We start from the raw sequence: 15,969 nt of genomic DNA on the forward strand, positions 1-15,969 counted from the left end.
CTGAAATAAATATCATGTAAATATTTCATATTTTTAGCCAACATCAGTAGTTTTCTTTTTGTTTCTATATGGAATGGGAAATATGATTTTCATGGTATCTGCTTGCTTCCAGTCCTGATTTCTTTCATGTTTTCATTGTGTCTCCCACGGATTCAGGTTTCTCTGGGACTTCTACATGCCCTTGCTACACATATCCTGTGGCCACCGGAGCGCTGGCAGAAACTGGAATCTGTTCTTCCTCCAGAGCGCTCCCCTGTGGTTCAGAGTGAAGAATAATGACCACTCATTGCTACCTGAGTGCCTGTGCTGAAGGGTGGTTACAGGTGTATGTATCACTGTGCAAGAAACCTTGGCATCACACGCAAGTGGTCTGTATTCTTAAAGAAGGTTTTCATTATTAAACAGAATTAAGTGACCCATGGTTCTGTGTATTTTAGTATTCTATTTATTGCCAAATCTGCCCAAAACCCCTGGGAATATAAAAATAGAATACTTCTATGTCATAGGGAGTGTGGGGTCAACTTGAGATTCTTTGCTGTACATAGCCTGTTGCCTAGATTTTCATTTTGATGCTTACTGCTGATTTTGAACATGATTATTCAATGAAAGTGATTTCTCATTTGCTGCTTAGATAGAAGACACACATACACAACCATATTATAGATAATAATGATAGTAATTATATTGTAACTGACATGATCGATAGAGCAGGGGCTGCCAGTTAGGAAAAAATGTCAACTGTGATGGTGAAATACTGATTTGTTCAGGTCTTGTTTTGGATGTCATATTATTATGTACACAGGTACCAATTAGTGGAAACATTCTCCTTTATATAAGTAAAGGACTACAGTAATGAAGAATCAATCCCATTAATGCTTTCATACAATCAGACTTTTTAAATTGGCCCTTTTTAATCTTAAACTTCTGAGAGATCATGCCTGTTTACAACAATGAATGAACCCATTTTTTCCAGTGTTCAGTAACTGCTGAAAAATTCTAAGTAAAGAGAGGAAAAAAAATCATTTCAGATCAAGTGACTTTGATTTTCCCCAAAATGATTTCTCCCTGCCCATGCCTGTAAAACTGAAACAAAGCATCAGTTGTAAAAGGGAATGTAATAGCATAATAGATTCTGTAATTTGTACAAACAAGAAGGCAAATTACCTGTATACAAGTCAATCGTATTTATAAAGCCTTTTTTCTTTCCTCCTTTCATTGGTTAGAGTTTTGTGCTGATGAAAATTTGAGCCACTGGATCAATTATCTCTGCTCATCTGGTTTCTGATTCTTTTGTTTCATCAGCAGACAAGATCCATACAATGACTAGCCATCTCATAAATGTGCATTTATAGGCAGGAATAGAATATGTATGTATGTATGCATATATATACATAGGTATATATATATGCATAGTGAAGGTATACATTTCTACTAATCAGGATAGCTCATTTAACCAATATCAGTGAGCGCTTACGCACTAAAGTTGGTCAGATTTTTTCTTTTTTTAAATTCTGCCGGTCCTGGAGCTTGAATTCAGTGCCTGAAAGTGGTTTTTACTTTTTTTTTCTCCCTCAACTAGCACTCTACTTCTTGAGCCACAGTTCCATTTCTGGCTTTTTGAATATTAATTGGAGATAAGAGTCCAGTGGACTTTCCTACTGGGCTGGATTTGAATCTCAATCCTCACATCTCAGACTTACGAGTAATTAGGATTATAGGCTAGAGCCACGGGAAGCCAGCTGAATTATTATTGTTCAATGAAGATCTATTTAAAATCTTTTAGTGGGTCTTCATTTCCTTTCTTAAATTTTCAGTTTCATGTCCTCTCTTCCGCAGCTTGTATTGCATGCTCTCAGCTTTCATGCAGTTTGCCAAGTATGGCTATTTACAATTTGGAGACTTTTCTTACATATGAGACTATGTGAGAGACACGCAGTGCCTATGCTTATTGGCCCTTCACTGTCTATCACATGGGAAATCTGAGGATGTTGAACGAGGGGCTTGGGCAGTACTGAGAGAGGGTAATATAAGGACCAAAGGGAGGGCAGCCTGAGGCAGCTGCTGTTTAGCATTAGAATTCAATATTTCACTAGTTTAGTAAACTGGCTACCAGCGTCATTACCTTTATCAACCACCTGTTTCCTTCTCAATCAGACTGTTAATTCACCATTGTAAATCTTTAGAGAGAAGGTAAATGTTCTTCCTATTCAATTTTGTATTCTTTAGCCATCTAGCACTTCAACAGCAGAGTTAGCAGCTAATACTTCCTGAAGGACTTCAGTTACTTCCTTGGAAATGCAACTTAAGGCAGTTAATTATGCAGCCTCTGTTTTACACAGTCATAACTGTATCAACCATGCTGGACAGTGAGGATTCCAGTGTATATTGTCTCTCTGCTAAACTGCAAGCTAGTTTCCATCTAAGGCAGGGTTACCTTGCTCCACGTGTTTATGCGAATGCACAAAATCGACAGTAGAATTCTCTCCTGTCCATATATGAGTCTTAGATACCATGTTAAGGATGGAAAGTTCAGATGAATAAAACAAGGAAGGATTGGAGAACCATGGTCTACTGGTAGAAGGGGAAGGAAATAATAAGCAAATGGGTACCATACAATTTGACAGTATGTGTGGAGCCTAGGATAGGTACTATGGGGAAGAAAGGACTGAGAATGTGGTTCTGTATTGGGAAATCTGCATAGGAGAGGTAATGTGTGCTGAGCCTTCTACGCTGCATAGTTATCCTTCTGCACATTATAAACTTAATCCATACAAAATTATTGCAATCACTTAAATTGCTTCCCATATTACTGCCTCTTAACTATATTGAGGGATATGGGTAGATTTTGTTTCACACATTTAATTTGCAGGACATACAATTGTGGTTCCCTAGGATGATTTACATCTGCAGGGCTTTTTGCTCCTTTTGCAAAGACAAGTGACAAAGAATTTCACCAAATATTCTGTAAAACATGTGTTGAATATGAGAGAACAATTCATGTATGGTAGTGGAGCCTGAATGGCTTGCTAAGCCAGTTATTTGAACTATGCTGTATTTTTTTGCTTTCATTATTTTTGCTATAGTTATTTTTCAAATAGGCTTTTACATGCTCTGTCTTTCTGTCTTTGGCTCTCTCTCTCTCTCTCTCTCTCTCTCTCTCTCTCTCTCTCTCTCTCTTGCTCTCTCACTCTCGCTCTCGGTGTGCATATCCACCAGTCCTGAGGTTTGAACTTAGGGCCTAGGTACTTGGCCTGAGCTCTTTTGCTCAAGGCTTGCATTATACCACTTGATTCACAGCCCCACCTTGGCTTTGGGGTGGCTAATTGGCAATTACAGTCTCACAAAATTTCCTGCCTGGTCTGTCTTCAAACTGTGATCCTCAGATCTCACCTTCCTCTGTAGCTAGGATTACAGGTGTGAGCCAATGGCACCCAGCAGGTTTTGCAGTTTTGTTTGGGCAGGCATGGACTGCAATGATCCTGTCAATGCTTCTGTGATATACACTACCACCCTCGCTATACTGTTTGAGATGAGGTCTTCTGAACTTTTTTTTACCTGGGATGTATTCTAATCAGTCCTTTCTTATCACTGCCTGAGACTACAAGCATGAGCCACCATGCTTGTTCACTTCTATCTTGCATCTATAGCTTCTAAATTGGTATGGTCAGAAAAAAAAATTCAAAGAAAAAAATTTGACTTTTACTGTGATTATAAAACTTCACTGGCATATTTTTTGGCAAGGAGAGGGGAGACTGGCCTTTGAAAATAGAACTTGTAAAATTCTTCAATATCATGAATTATATCTCACTGTTTAGTTCCTAAAGTTTCTATTACATAATCTCCTATCATCTGAAATCTAAATCTTTCAAAAGTTTCATCTCTAGTCATATTAATACATAGTATAAACATACTCCAGGGGTGTGACTTAAGTGGTAGAATATTTGCATAGCAAGTACAAGACTGCATTAATTCTTCAGTACTGCTGAAAACAAAACAAAACAAAACCCCTGCATTTTCTCCTAACCTCCATATACATGAACCCTGATTCCGTTCTTGAGATCATTTAGGTCTCTCTTACCATCGGCAGTACTCTTTATTTCTTTTCCTCCTCACTGCTTCATTTCTTTAGAAGCATGCTCACTGCCATGATCTTACATCCTTTGTCTATTCTGTGCCACCCAGCCTGTAAAGTGTGTGTAATTTGTGTTGTCCAGAGTTGTGCTGCCATATGACATACTCTCATCTTCACTGCCCCTCTTCCTAATATTGCACTTTTCTTCTACTCACTTTATAAAACTTTCTAACTATTCTTTTATTGTTGGATCTTCTGTTATTGAATCTTGTTATTCCACATTCTTGATCTTTGAAATATTTTACTTTGTTTTATTTAATTTATTACACAAATTCTCTACCTGTTTTCTAAATTTTTCTTGAACTAACTTAGTCTGTCTGTAACATGAATGTGCATCTTACTATTTCTGACATGAATTTTAGGATCTTACCAAGGATAGACTATTTGCTTTCTTAACTTCTCTTATTTTTCATGTAGTAATTTTAATTTACAGAAATAATTTCTTTCAAGCACTTATAACACGACTTTTAAAAATAGACCTTACATAAAATTTTCCATTTCCTCTCATTATCTTTACATCACTGGACTTTGCTGTTGTCTCTGTCTTGCTGTTTGGATGACAATAGACCACTGTTAATAGAGTATAAGTTAGAAGTCTCATACTGAAGTGTATCATTTTAATGTGGACAGTGGCATTTGCATGATATGTCAACACCTTAGAGATCTTAGATCAGAGATCTCTTATTTTTAAATCTTATCATTAGTGCGTATTAATTTATGTAGTAATAATTATTATTTATATTAAAATAGTGTGCTATAATAGCATAATAATAATAACAGTAAATCACATATGCCATTCTTCCCACACACACTATTCTTTACCACAATACCTTGTTACTACAATTCATGATCAAAGTGAGAGACAGAATTAAGAAAATGGAGTATTTTCTTTGGGATTGTCTTCACTTTTTATAATCTTTATCCCAATACATTAGCTCTTTTTTAATAGCAAGGAGGAATAACAAAAAGAACTCAAAGAGAAAGACACAGGAGGATTCTATTGTTGTCATTACGTTTAATGTTCTAGGTGAATTTCCTTTTGTGTCCCCCACATGGTTACTGTATATGATTTTGGTACACTGGATATTGTATATATGCTTACCTGAACTAGGGAAGGGAAATAAAAATGAGGAAGAGTGAAACCAATATGACAAGAAATGTACTCACTATCTTATTATGTAACTGTACCCCTCTGCACATCACCTTGTCAATAAAATTTATCTTATAAAAAAGGAGGAATGGATGAATTACTGATACAGAATCAGATACAATCATCTGTGAATTTTGATACTTTTCCATTTCTATTGTTACTGTAAAGGTGGTGTCCAGAAGGGTTACAATTACACAAATCAGGCAATGAATATATTTCTTTTCGAACAGTGTCACCTCTTTCCTCACATTCTCCCAATGTTTCCCTCTTGTCCCCCTCTCCAACTGCCAAATTGTGTAGTTCATTTTCAACATAGTGTCTAGTATCACTGCTATATTTATTCACCCTTTATTTCTCCATTTCTGTGCTCCTTCCCCAAACAGATAAACTTAAAAACAAGATAAAAGTTACAGGAAACAACAACATCAACAAAGGAACAAAAACCCTCTTGTCTCCAATTCTTGGAGTTTGTTTTAATAAATGTCTTTTTATGTGACTGTATGCACATAGCTGTTGAGGCTTACAAATTATTTTCATTGTGATATTCTCATATACATATAAAATATACTTTGATTATATTAACCTCCTTCTCATCACCCTCTTTTCTCCTCTGATGTCTGGTTGGTTGCCTCCAAACAATCCCCTATGCATTCATGTCACACAACACACACACACACACACACACACACACACACATTTAAGGGCTATATTATGCATAGGAGAGGAAACATACTATATCTGTCTTCCTGAGTCTGCTTATTTTGCTTAACATAACATTTCCAGTTCCATCTATTTTTCTGAAAATACTACAACAAAAATTCATTATCCTTTTCCATCTATTGACTTCACATGTAATAAATAATATATCACAATTAAAAAGAGGGTTATGGACCATGTGGAAAAGAAGAACCCAAATTCTTGCTGGAAATTTAACTCTCAAGTTCATGTGCTAGTAGTAATTAGAGGTCAAGCATTAGGATTTGATAAATATATCCACAGATTAATAGATTGATTAGTGAGCCTGAAGGGTTACTGTAGGATTGCCTTTGTTCTATAAAAATGAGCATAAAGTGAGCTCTCTCTATTATGTCTGCACTGCATCATAATGGTATGTTCTCTGCTGTGTTATAATGCAGTAAGAAAATCATATAGCAAACATGCATATTATTCAGTCTCGAGTATTTAATTATATCCACATAAAGCACATAGTTTTCTGGTCTTTCTACCTTTCTTCTTATGAAAACAGTAAGGAAACTACAAGTATTAAAATAATCATTCATATATTCTTAAATAAGAATTAATGTATCATTTTAAAATGAGAAAAACTAAGCTGTGTAAGTTGAACATCAAATATCTTTCAAATTACATGGATAAATCTAGAATAATTAGAAAAAAACACAGGAAATCTATTAATAGGATGAGAATGCATTCTGGAATCTTGGTTCTTAGAAAAATAATACTGACTGTAACAGTAGTTTGGTAGAATTTCTGGATCTCACTCTACCACCATCCCAAAAGATTTTACAACTTGAGGATTCTCTCAATGCATATAAATTTACAAGAACTTTTAGGGATGAGCTCTTTCTCTTACTGTTTGTATTACACAATGAACCATTGTATGTTCCTCATCTTGCCTTTTCCACTCTCTTTCATTCCTCACTGCTATTTGCCTAGTCAGATTCTATTTCTTTTCATTAATACTAGGTTATCAGCTCCATTCTCACTAGATTAAGTAGGCTTCATGCCAACTGACAGTCTTTTTTCACTGTAACAAATTTCTATAGGTTGCAACCTAAAGAAGGCATAAGACTTTATAAAAAATTTAGAGGCAATAAAGTACTTGTTATAAAGTTTGTATCAAAGCGTATTCTAACATGTGCATTATAGTGTAAGATAATATATCGTTGTGTGTGGTCTTTGTGTTTCGGAGAATACCATTGCACATAAATCAAATGGGGATAGGGTTTTGTTTTTTAACAGAACCCTTCTCTCATAAAATTTAGAGAATTTTTTCTTAGGAAATGACTATAGGCTCCTGCTTGATAAATGAAGTCTTCCTTCAAAGTATATTGCAAAAATAACATAAACATCAGAGGTAAGAACTAATAAGGCATGTAACCTTACTCTGGTTATATCACAAGAGAATATATTTATTTTACATTTAAGAGTAGTTAGACTTAAGCTGATAAGTGATGTTTGCTCACTTGTCTTCATATGCTCATCACCAACTTGGAAAACAGATGATGCAGAGAGTTTTAAATCTTAAGTTTAAACCAAGGAGACCTTGTCTCGTGGGCATGTTGCAATGCCATCACAGCATGTTATGCTGTGTTTTCTCTGGAAAAATCTGCCTGTAGAGTCTCAACTTGAATGACAGTTAAACATTTCTAATCTAATTGCAATGTACATTTTAGGGGATTACTTGGTATTATCATCTGATGATTTAATGTCTTTTGATTAATAATAAATAAAACAAATGACAGATGGATTTTACTTCTCTCTTCAAAGAGTTCTTCACAGCTATTGTTTGATCACTAGTGCATATCATCTTCACACAAATTGTTATTGTGGTTTATGTGTTAATTCTATATTTTTGCATTTAAAGATCTAACTTTTCATGTACTATGATCATTTGATTAACATACTTTTGATGAGGGTGTGATTAAAGAATGAATTTCCCTTAGCTCTCATTTAGTCTCTAAATTTAAGTGACTCCCTCTTCCCAACATCAGGAAGTATTTTATAACTCCTCCATTTTTCTCTGCAGCCGCCTACACTTTAAATCAAATTTGGAGAACTTTATAGCTAAGCCTAATTTTGTCACTAAGTTAGGTAGATATAAGTATACTTCAATTTTTATTGAATTTCATTTTCATATGATTTTTAATGTAAGGTCATTATATCTTCTAAATGAGATCAAATCTCTGAATTATATGGTGGTCTGACATATGTCTAATGAATAAGTTCATTTAAATAGCTTATACTTTTTAATCCTAAATTTTAATTTCTCATTCAGATTTTCTCCTTGAAAGATAAATATTGAATTATATACAGAAGTCTTGTCTTTCTATGAAATTCTCTTATACTTGACCACATCTGACTTGCCCCCACAATTATCTCTCTACTGAAGCCCAAATGAAGAGAATGGGTCCCATAGTAGCTGCTTGTTCTTCCTAAGAGTTGCTGCTCTGAATTGGCAACTGCTAAAAACAACAGTGATGAGCATGACAACCATATCTATGGCATGCTTTGCATGAATCATTTAATTTTTCCAACAATTCTTATTGTAACTACAAACTGCCATCTCTATTGGATGGTTGACAAAGCCAAAGTTCTGAGAAGTTAAATAGTTTGCCCAGAGTGAAATAACTACGAAGTGTTTGGACCAAGATGAGCTCTGAAAGATAAGTTCTAAAAGCTCATTGTCTTTTCTTTATTTTGAGTTGCTGTTCCCACTTGAATTCCTGTCACAGTCTCCTAGGAGTCATTTTCCAAAAGTATAGGTAATCCTGGATTTTTCATCAACTGGGTTTGACTGGAGAGATGCTTGAGGCAGGAGCAAGGCGCTCTATCCCCAAGGCTTTGTAGGAGCTGCTGTCCTCATTCGTAGTAATGGATTCCCATTACCCTGGGTATAAATGAAGACTGGAATTTCAGGAAGCAAGGGACATATGTACTTTTAGGGGAGTCATTTTCCATCTATAATATCCCCAAATCCATCTGCTTGTCTTTTTCTCTCTTAGAGATGAAAAACAATGCTTTATTAAACCCCAACCTGATAGTCCCATACTAAGCCAGGTATATCTTTAATGGTAATTGTTATGTATTGACAAAGTGAAGGACTCCAATAATTAGGTTTCAATCTTTTTTGCAAGTCTAGGCATTTCTACTTCTTTGATTTCAACAAAATTGAAGAAGGACCTAATTGAGTTGTCAATTGAATATAATGATAGGTCACAATTTCATATTTTCCTCATAACATGGATGTTCAAAACAAATGAACACCTCCCTGTTAAAAAATTTCCAATCTTGTATACTTTTTCTATGTAAAACTTTCTTAATCCTTACATGGATGGCAACTAAAACTAGAAATAGAATTGATTGTAAAAGTTATCTCATTCTGTCAAATATTTTTCATCTGTAAATATATGAAAATGAGGAAACCACTCTTAGATCATAAAAAGATGCATTACCAACAAAATTTTATACTTGGAACTTAATAATTTATAAAATTTTCTAGACTATTGTTGGATAAATGTTTTCTTAAGTTACATGTGCCAATTATCCAGAAAAATTATCTTACATCTATGACTGAACATCATGCACATACCTGTACAAGCCATTTTTACCTATATTTAATGAAATTTAGTAATAGGAAACTTTTGGGAAATTTCCAGAGTATAAATGGTTACATACTTATTTATAAAAGTCAATTCAGCCAGGCACTATTGGCTCATACTTGTAGTCCTAGCTACTCAGGAGACTGAGATCTGAAGATAATGGTTCAAAGTCAGCCTGAACTTATCTCCAATTAACCACCAGAAAAACCAGAACGTGGAGCTGTGGCTCAAAGTGGTAGAGTACTAGCTGTGAGTGACAAAGCTCAGAGATAGTATCCAGACCATGAGTTCAAGCCCCATGTGTGACCAAAAGAAGCTCAATTTAAGTATGTTTTAGAATTCAATGAAGAAAATATTATGCTCAATATATTTAGCACCTTGACATTGATGTGTTTCCATTTAACTGCTATAGCATAGTCAGTGACATGAGTTAACATAATCACTTTCCTATATACATTACCAAGATGCCACTTAAGAATAGCATTTTTAAAATTTCTGTACTTTTTGTCTTGTATGTAAGTTCATCTGATTTGGGGAGGGGAAGGGGAATCAAAAATAGTTGGACAAAGGATAAACTAATTCAACAATGATAATCACTAGATGCTACGTTGAAAATTAATGATACAAGTTGGAGTGAGGGGTGTTGGGAAGGAAAAACTGGGAGAAAATGAGGGAAGAGGTGACACTTCAAAAAGACTTGTACTCAGTACCTGACTTATGTGATGGTAACCCTTCTTTACATCATCATCTTTACAATAAAAAAATTATTGGAACTAAGGAAGGGAAGGGGATAATCAAAATGGAGAGACAAAGGATAAAAGATGAACCAATGCAACAGCAATACTTACAAAACTATATGCTGTAAACCAACTGTACAACTCATGGGGAGGAGGGAAGGAATTGGAGAAGGGGGAAGGTGGGAGAAAAATGAGGGAGGAGATAACAAGTTGGATAAGGAATGTACTCACTGCCTTACATATGAAACTGTAACTCCTCTGTACAGCACTCTGACAAGAAATAAATCAGTAAAAATTAATTAAAATAATATTTTAATCTGTTAACCAAACCCTAGTGATTTGAAAAGAAGGATATCCTTTAATCTGGAGACTCCTAAGTGATTCTGATTTTTGGCAATAGCATTTATATGGAAAAACATTACAGATAATAGCATTTAAAATTTTTACATTCTACCAAGCTGTTTTACAGAAATTGTATCATTCATATTATAATCAACTCAACATCACTTCACAAATACTACACTGCAAAGAAACAGTATGAAATAAGAAAACAAGACCCTCTACCAACAGGATAGTCTCAATCATACTTGGCTGAAACTAAATGAACTTAAGAGCAAATTAATTTTGCTGATATCAGCTACTTTGTATCAGAAGAGCTATTATTAAAAATGTTTTTCGTTTATTTTAAAGATTGTGTCTGAATCAAGATACATAGAAAAATAGGCTGCTATCAAGAATCAATCATTTTCTTGAATCATAGAATATAGAAAAAATGTTTCATTGTAGTTTTCAAAACTTAATTTTACAAATCAAACACTTAAGTTCTTGTGTTTGTGGGTAAATTGTCATGCCTGAAAGAGACAAAATTGTACCAGATGGAATTAATCAGATGAAAATTACTTCATTCAATGCTGTTTTTAATATTAGTGAAGATTACTGCAACAAGGGATATAGATGGAATTCAACTCTGCTAAAAATAAAAGGTGGAAGAGGTTTTTAGTATTGAGACAATGGAATAGAAAAATCCTGAAGGACTTTAGTTTGGAGGATATATTCATCAAGGCCTTTGAGTTCGTTATCTGATACCTTCCGAAGCTAGCCTTTTACCTTGTCACAGAGACTGGAGGTTACCTTTTCAGACAATACTATTTCTAAGTGATATTTCCTTGGTCCTCAAAAAAGACATTCCTTTGTTGTAAACCTAACAAGAGGCTGAGAAAAGATTTTCAGCTCAAAGGGGCAGAGAAAGAACTGATCTTTTCAAGTATTTTACAGTAAATGCTCTAAAAGAAAGGGAAGTCAGTTTTCTCCCTTCATAACCAAGAAGAATTCTAGTGTTTAGTCAAGCTTAGGAGAACCATGAGTCTGTCAGTTATAATGGAGGCAATCTTCTTTGTCAAGAAAAACATCCAATAAAAAAGATGGCTGTTCTTTCTTAGATAATTTAAGGGAAGTTGACATTGCAATGTGGGTGAATAGCATGTGTTAATTTCAGCTAGATTGAATATATGTCTCCTTATGGGAAATCCCCATTAGCCCAAGCTATTGATTTTCATTTCAGATAGATAATACTTTTTATCCATTAATCTATAATATCCTTCACTGTGTTTTGAGCAGTCAGGTAACATGAACCTAGCTTTTGTGGCATTGGGATGTTTTGATAAGTTAAAGGTGGTCATGGAGTTGTAATGTGGCTTCTCTGACAAGCTCACTGTAAGAGATCCCACGAACAAATTTCAAGCGTCCTGGTACAGCATGTCTGCATATGTCTCAAGCAGATGGTGGTCTCCAGTGACCCATGGCTGGGAGATGATGGAGCCTGAGATCACCAGGCACTTTTCAATGAGCATCTTTCTGTGGTTTCTATGCTGAAACTTTTGTCCTCAATAAAATCCTGTGATCGCAAACTATTTGTTTCTGTGATTTCTTTCAGTAAGTAAGGCAATTGTTCTGTAATTAATGTGAATAATACATACTTTCATGTTTTGATACATTTCAGAAAACTCATGTCAGTCAAGTGCAGGCTTCCCCCCCCATTTCCCCATTTTGATTACTAAAATGTATTTTCCAAAATCTTATGATGTTCCTAGTTTTGATAACCTACTTTAAAAAAAACACCTAGATGACCTGTTTTCATTAATTTCTCCACGTAGGCTCAAAAATATATCCAGGTTTAGTAAATTAGAATCTTCCTGGCCAGTAAAATGAATTTATTGTCCATATTTAAAAATTTGGAGATTTTAAAAATAAATTTCAACTGCATCGTTTATTTGAAAAGCTAGACGATAAGGCCAACTGAGAAATGCCACCTGCTAGCAATCAGCTGATTACTGGCAGCCCTTTTTCCAGACGGAGCACGTTTTCTGAAGCATAATGTTTTCTGCCGGTCTCCCCTCAGCCTTTTCACACATTTATCCTGATGGTAGGGCTTACAAAATAACTTCAGTAAAAGAAAAACTGAAAGAGATGGGAAAATTTACATTGTTGAAGGAAAAACTAGAAAAACACTAGTTTTCTTCCAATATTTCACATAGAAGATATCATAATAGTCTATATTGCTTCAGTGATAATTGTGCTACCTAAGGTTCTATAAAATGTTCTCTCATTTTTGTCCACATAACTTCTATGAATGAATCCCATAACATCTGTGAAAGAAGACTTTGTAAACTATTTTGTAGATGAAAAATGCAGGAATTGAAGGAACTTGTCTATAATCACAAAACTAGGAAAGAGATAGAGCTGACGACTGAGCACAAAACCACTGATTTTAAGGCCAATCTCCAGATACAAACCCAAATGCATAGGTAAATACACGGCATGTGGAGGAGTAGGGAGTGACAGCAGAGAGTGGTAGTGTGCAGAACATTGAACAGCAACCCAGCCACTCCATCAATTAAATTAGACAGTGAATGGGCCAAATAAATCACTTCGGACTAGTGCACTGATTTTGAGTTTGAAGCATATACTGAAATGAATGAAAGCTCATGATCAATTATGTGACTTTAAAAAATATTCTAAGACATATGGCTGGGTTCCAGTGACTCATGTCTGCAGTCCTTGCTACTCAGGAAGCTGAGATCTGAGAATTCTGGCTTAAAGCCAGTTCAGGCAGAAAAGTCCCTGTGAGACTCTTATTTCCAATTAACCACTCAAAAACTGGAAATGGTACTGTGACTCAAGTGGTAAGTCACTAGCCTTGAGCACAAAGAGGCTCAGGGATAGTACAACCAGGCCGTGAGTTCAAGTTCTACAACTGACAAAAAAAATCTTCTCTGACATACATTTAAGGTATATATGAACTATAGGATAGCCAAAGTGAAATATGTATTCCATCTAAGCTCCTGAGGAATTGTATTATTTAGTATTGACCACAGAGGAAAGCTGACACAATCACATCTCATGCTTCCAAGACATTTTTTAACAGCACTATGCAGCCAAAGAGGCTAGTGCTGAATAATTATACCAATGAAGTAACACTGTCTAGCACAAACTCCCCAATACTGCTCATCCAGGTAGACTAGCAGTTCCAGAAGATTGATGGCCCTTATTGCATTGACTAGAACTCAGTTATGTGGCACACCTAAGAGTAAAAAGGATGGCAAATGTAGCCAGGCTGTGTGCTTAGGATGAAGAAGAAATTTAGTGAACAACTATTCAATTTCTGGCCCCATTATACTTGGTTTATATTAGGATGCCAAAAATTCTATCCTATTTTAATATACCATCAATATATCTCCTTTTACATAAAATAGTGAGCTACAGATGATCTGTTCAGTCATCCTGTATGAGTGAGCTATTCTTCCACTCCTCCTTTTTCACCAATCTAAGACCTTGACTTCTGTATTCAGAGATACCTTGATTCAAACCCAATTTAATCACCTGCTAGAAGAGTAAACCTGGGGAAATTATAGTACTTATCTAAGATTATCAGAGTTGTGAAATGGTAATAATAGAAATAATGGCTAATATCAAACAATGACAATACTTTGGATGCTTATGTTAATTAGTTAATACCAACAACTCAATGAGGGATTTTTTTTGTCATTGTTCCTCATTATCCAGGCAATAATAGCAAGATACAAAAAAGTTGTGTCTTTGAAGAGTACACAGCCAAGAAGGAATACAACCAATATTTTAGCCTAGAAAAAATAGCCTCAACCTTTGAGAGCCTATTCTCTTAAATACTGAATATGCTATCTTTAGTAATTTACATATTTATAAAGGTTTCAGGAAAGAGTAAAAAATAAAGATGAATAAAAGAAATCCTTTTGCAACTTGTAATGTGGGAAAGTAGGACTAAACAAATAAAAAGATCTATGCCCTGTTACTTCATCAAATTCTTCATACTACAAAAAGTAACTATCCTAGTACATAAGTGTAAAAAAATATTCATTTGTCTTTTCAGCTTTAACTAGATTTTTCTGCTGTGATAAGAGATCAGTGAAAATGTTTGGTTAGTGTTCTTTATACTTTCTTAGCCTTTTCCTATCCTGAAGTATGTAGTGAGAGTGTTTTATAGCTCGTGGGACATATTTCAAATACACTAATACTAATTTGCACTCTAAAGAAAACACTTAGCAACTTTCAAGTTCATTATACTTATACACATGCAGAGAAATGTGTGACAGACAGAGCTGCAATAGCAATGGAGATTATAAATGATTTCATGTACAGAATGTGACTCTACAGCCTTGAAACTATGCCACCACGGTGTGTGATGCACATGGCACCAATGCCCACACAAAGATTTGTAATTACAGAGCACATGGTACAAGATATAATTTCTTGCTGTGGGAGAAATCAAAAGCCTTGTGTCTCTTAGTTCAAGCATTGCTCACATCACTTTAATGTATGACAGAGGTACCATAGTCTCCATTTTACATGTTACCTCTGAATGTCAAACAGTGCCCTGGAAATGTCCAGCAGAATCTATGTGCAAACCCCAAGCAGGAGATATATCACTCAGGACAAATGTTTCTAAGTTTCATTCCCAGGAAAACGGCTGGTACATTTCCTTGGGGGAAAGAACTCAACTTTTTAGTTGCAAGAAGCAAGGCTAAAAATAAAAATGCTCCTGGAGAATAAATCAGGAATAGGCAGCACTTTAAGGGCTCTGGATCTGTGTAAAGACAAGGCACTGCTTCAGAAGATAATGAGATTTCCTTATCCTTGATAGTCTGAGGGCAAATGGAAAAGATAACCAGAAATCTTCATAATCTGGGGATCCAGAACCCCTATCTGCAGGGAATTGTGCCATTGTGTTCTGATATCAATTGAATAGGTGACTCTCATTCCTTAATGCCTGCCTCATAAAGGTGCCCTGGAAAAATGAAAAAGTTAAGCCTCTCAAATACTGCCTTTGCCTTTTCAGGAGAAGCAGAGACAGTAACTAAACCTCTCAATTAAAGAGAGGCTAACGTCAATCTTCAAACAGATCATTATGCACAAATAATCTTTCCTCTTACCCTATAAATATTTCCCTTCAATCTATTTCTACTTAGGTTTAGCCTTAGAAGGCCAACTAGAGTGCACATCACCAACCTGAATTAAAGAGTCTAATGACAGAGCTACCATATCTTCCCTCCCCTGGATGGATGCTCTCCTGAAGCT

The 15,969-nt window shown here is 35.3% G+C and overlaps 1 protein-coding gene across 2 annotated transcripts in view; it reads left to right on the plus strand.

Moving 5' to 3' along the window:
* Immp2l (inner mitochondrial membrane peptidase subunit 2) overlaps positions 1 to 421 on the plus strand; it is an 859,776-nt gene extending 859,355 nt beyond the window's left edge. For both annotated transcript variants that reach the window (XM_048339779.1, XM_048339780.1), the window contains exon 7: positions 157 to 421. In XM_048339779.1, the coding sequence (XP_048195736.1) occupies positions 157 to 276 (120 nt within the window). In that variant the 3' untranslated portion in view covers positions 277 to 421. The remainder of the gene's footprint in view (positions 1 to 156) is intronic.
* The last annotated feature ends 15,548 nt before the right edge of the window (positions 422 to 15,969 follow it).

Source organism: Perognathus longimembris, chromosome 2 (genome assembly GCF_023159225.1).
Source record: "Perognathus longimembris pacificus isolate PPM17 chromosome 2, ASM2315922v1, whole genome shotgun sequence".
Lineage (NCBI taxonomy): Eukaryota > Metazoa > Chordata > Mammalia > Rodentia > Heteromyidae > Perognathus > Perognathus longimembris.